Below are 4,020 nucleotides of genomic sequence, written 5' to 3' on the forward strand. Positions count from 1 at the left end.
ACACACACACACACACACACACACACACACACAATTAATACACTAGATGCTAGAGTACATTATGCATAGTTTAAATATTTTGTTTATAGTAGCATGAAATTTGGGGTGCAATGTTATATTAAAAAGAAAGTTCTCCCAAAAATGTAAATTCTATTTACTTATTATCATTGTATGATGTTCTGCGTAACACAAAAGAAGATATTTTGAAAAATGGCAGTAAGCAAAACAGGAACAAAAAACACGGACATTTCACAAAATATCAACAGAAGAAAGGAAGTCATAAAGGTTTGGAACAACATGAAGACGATGAAATTAGAATTTTTTCCCCTGATCTGTCCCTTTAAAGCTAATTAATAGGATATTTTAATCTATTGAAAATTTCTCTTCATCCTTCTCGTTTAAATGAGTCTCTTTCCATTGTAATTTTACTGCTTTAAGTCCATGTTTAGTGTCATGCTTATATAGTTTATTTTTACTCCGTTTTATCTTTCTCACATTTCAGTTGCTCTGGAGTTATGTAAGAAGACCAGTTCTGAGCCAGCGTGTGTGATGCTGCTGGACTTTGTGCAGCACATTATTAAATCCTCTTCTTTAATGTTCGTAAACCCAGCGTGTCTTTCAGATCACTTCAAAAACTCGGAGAACAGCTGCTCTGGTAAGTTCATTTGGTTTACGTTAGCTACTAAAGTTCTGCTCGAATACATCCAGCTTAGATTGTCTGCCTCCATTCTCCCTTCACAGATTTCAGTAAATGGATCATCAACCGCTTCTTGCGAATTGCTGCTTGCCCAGAATGTGAAGATCTTCACATAAAGATTTCATCAGTCATCTGCTCCTTGCTTCATCTTTTCAGAGCCAAGGGCTCAGTCCTTTTTGGCCTTTTTTCCACAGAGCTAATATGTTTAATGCAAGATCTAGTGCATATGAATCTCATGGTCAGACCATCACCACAGTGGCCAGTGGTGGTGGAACGTTTCTCCGTCAGGTCTGGGGATTCTGCCGTTTACCTGACCCCCACCATCCTTAATCTGTCCTCATATGCCTCAGCTCAGGCGTTGTTAGTAACTTCATTAACAGTGCTGACAGATATTTTGCAAGGCCTTTTCTTCCCAAGGGAAGTGGCCATCATATGGGACTGTACTTGCCTTATGCTGTCTCATGGGAGCCCAAAACTCAAGGCAGCATCCATGGTTCTTTTAACTCGCATTGTGACTCTGGGAGGTTTCCCTGAAGACCATTCACAGCCATTTTTCTCTGCTTATTTGCATCTCCTGGACTCCTTGCCTACTTTTGAGGAGTCAGAGCTCAGTGTCTTTGGCAAGGAATTCCAGAAGCTCTCCCAATGTGTTTTCCAGCCCGAGGAAGGCACTCACTGCAGGTTTGAGAGAGTTCATGTGAATATGCTGATGGAAAGGCTTGAGAAACTGGTGGTTGGTGGGGCACTAGAGCAGTTGAAGATAATGGAGGTGAAAGCAACACTTTGTGAAGTCTTCTGCTTTGTCCTTGAGTTTGTTCCTCTCGGATATGAGTGTGCGGTGCAGATCCGGAAGGAGAGAGTCGCAGCCATTTGCAAATCTCTGATTAAGACCATTGGAACACAGGGCCTGCAGGAGGTAAAGGATTAAAGGAAAAGTTTATCTAAAAACAATTCTGACTAAAGTTTTTCCCTCTTCTTTTAAGTCTAGTAAATGGTCTAAGCTGCTCTTTTCAATAAAATGAAAATCAATGATGTTTCTTTGCACTGTATTCAAAGTGTTAAGTCATACAATATATTGGGGGAAAGTCTGATATTTAAAGGGATAGTTCACCCAAAAAGGAAAATTCTGTAATCAATTACTCACCCTCATGTTGTTCCAAACCCATAATACTTTGGTAAATATAAAATTTGGTACGGTAATCACAGATACACAACCGTTCTTGCTTGAGGCATGAGAACACTCCTAATGGGATCTTGTGCGTCAAGCAAGGAAGCTTGAGCTTCCGTTTACCATATTTGATGAGCTCTATGTATGTGTGTTGATCAAAAGAAGACTTGGATCAAACTATTGATTCATATGGTTTTTCTTGTGCAATCTCTTCATGATCTTTTTCATAGTTTTGGTCAGCTGGACTTTCTTTTGGGAAATCTCTCAGAAAATTCAATTAAGGGACAGAAATGCTTATTTGTGTTTTGAAGATGAACAAAGATTTAAGGGTTTGGGTTATGGGGTTGGACTGCAATGAGGGTGAGTAAATGATGACAGAATTTTCATTTTTACGTGAACTATCCCTTTAAATCATTATTTGCTGACAGTCTTGCCATACATTAACTCTCAGTTGTAAAGTGGCGATGTATTGTAGAAAGTAACATATTTTCTGTTTTATGAAAACTAGCAAAGCGTGGAAGGCTACCTGTACGCTGCCCTCATGACAGAAGCTATTGCTGCAGTGCAGGATATGCAGGCTGGTGTTTCTGACCCTGCTGATCCTAGTATGTATGAAGAGGAGATTCCAGCCAAACGCCCAAACCTCTCTCTTCCAACCCAGCTAAGGAGTGGGGAAAAAACTCAGCCAATGTATGCAATTCTCTGTCCCCACTCTCCAAATAGACATTCCTTCAGTCTTGCATCTTACCATGTGTATTCATCTTGTCCTGAATCAGGCAGGTGGACATGAAGCGCAGAAGTGAGGTGTGGGCAGCTGTAGAGAGCCGACTGGATGAGTTACTGACCCAGATGAGGGACCACACAGTGAGCACCGTGCAGGGACTGGCGCTCATCTTCCATCTGGCTGCACTTTGCTCAAAGCACTGTCTAAGTGGATCACAGAGGTACGGCTTTATTTAAGACTTTTGTTGTGTTGCACGGTTATTTGTTCTCATTCTTAAATACATCTTCAGTGGCAGAGGAGAGATGACATCAGAGGCTTCAGATGAGGCTCAGCTCATTTGGTTAAAGCCTCGGGTTTTGGCTCAGGTAGTCGAGAGCTGCCACTCTGTGATGGCAAACACCTCTAATGAGGAAGAGCTGGAGCCTCTGGTGGAGGGTACCATCAGGATACTTGATGCTGTCCTCTACCTTAACAGTGAGTGTATTTTTTTGCAAGATCCTTATTAATATCTATGTAAGGATAAAGGCCCATTTTATATAAATGCATCCTGGTTATTTTTTCAGGATGCACTAATATAAAAATTTTGGCCAAAACCGAAAAGCTGATAATTATTTTCAAGTTATAGCCAATAACCCTTAAATGGCCGATATGAAACAGTTTTTCTTATAATAATAAATCACAAAAAACGAAACTTTTATATCACAGGTGAATTTAGGCACCACAACTTTATAATACACATAAATGGATATTTATTTTGAGATTTGCTAAAGGTTATATTTAACTTTATTTTTGCTGATTTGTTGAGATATTGCAGAATTTTTCTGAATTTTCACTCATGAGCAGCCCGTAGATGTATTTAACGGCATGATATCAGTTCATTTGAATTAATTTGATTTGTGTTGTATGTTTACAGCTAATAGTCAGGGTGACACAGGTTTTTACAGGAATATTTGTGCTCTGCTCTCAATCCCATGGGTGCTTGAGCATTCTTCACAAGCGGTTTATCAGATGGCCTCTTTTCCTGCAAGTCTGATTGCACTCTCCCAGAAACTTGCTCCTGTCTACTGTAAGTATCTTATAGTGTCTCATAATGTTAATGGATAACTGTTTATTTCAGTGTTGTTCCTCAATAAGTTTAATTTATTTTACAGTTCACTTACAGTACATTTCAATGTTTGTTGTTTTGTGCGTTTTCTTGTAGCTGCACAAACTCGAGCGCACTGTGTGTTTCTACTTGCCCTGCTGTCGAAGAGTGTGTGCGGTGACTGGCGGTCGTCGGTTTACCGCTGGGCCCTGCAAAGTAACAGTGAATCTGAGCGGGCCAGTGCTGTCAGAGGCTTCCCCCTTCTGCTGCACAATCTAGGAGTCAAATCCTATAGCCTCATCCACGAGGTCCTTCTGTACGTCATCCAACAGTCACACACTCTGAGA

General features: G+C 40.4%; 1 protein-coding gene across 1 annotated transcript in view; it reads left to right on the forward strand.

Moving 5' to 3' along the window:
* The window catches only part of LOC107576458 (serine/threonine-protein kinase ATR-like), a gene marked incomplete at its 3' end in the record, with an annotated part of 16,852 nt that overhangs the window by 617 nt on the left and 12,215 nt on the right, over nt 1–4,020 (forward strand). The window contains exons 3-9 of the mRNA XM_016262630.1: nt 503–655; nt 742–1,613; nt 2,374–2,555; nt 2,642–2,809; nt 2,879–3,063; nt 3,503–3,655; nt 3,791–3,989. Coding sequence (XP_016118116.1) covers nt 503–655; nt 742–1,613; nt 2,374–2,555; nt 2,642–2,809; nt 2,879–3,063; nt 3,503–3,655; nt 3,791–3,989 — 1,912 coding nt within the window. The remainder of the gene's footprint in view (nt 1–502; nt 656–741; nt 1,614–2,373; nt 2,556–2,641; nt 2,810–2,878; nt 3,064–3,502; nt 3,656–3,790; nt 3,990–4,020) is intronic.

Source organism: Sinocyclocheilus grahami, unplaced genomic scaffold (assembly GCF_001515645.1).
Source record: "Sinocyclocheilus grahami isolate Dianchi unplaced genomic scaffold, SAMN03320097.WGS_v1.1 scaffold3716.1, whole genome shotgun sequence".
In the NCBI taxonomy this organism is placed as follows: domain Eukaryota; kingdom Metazoa; phylum Chordata; class Actinopteri; order Cypriniformes; family Cyprinidae; genus Sinocyclocheilus; species Sinocyclocheilus grahami.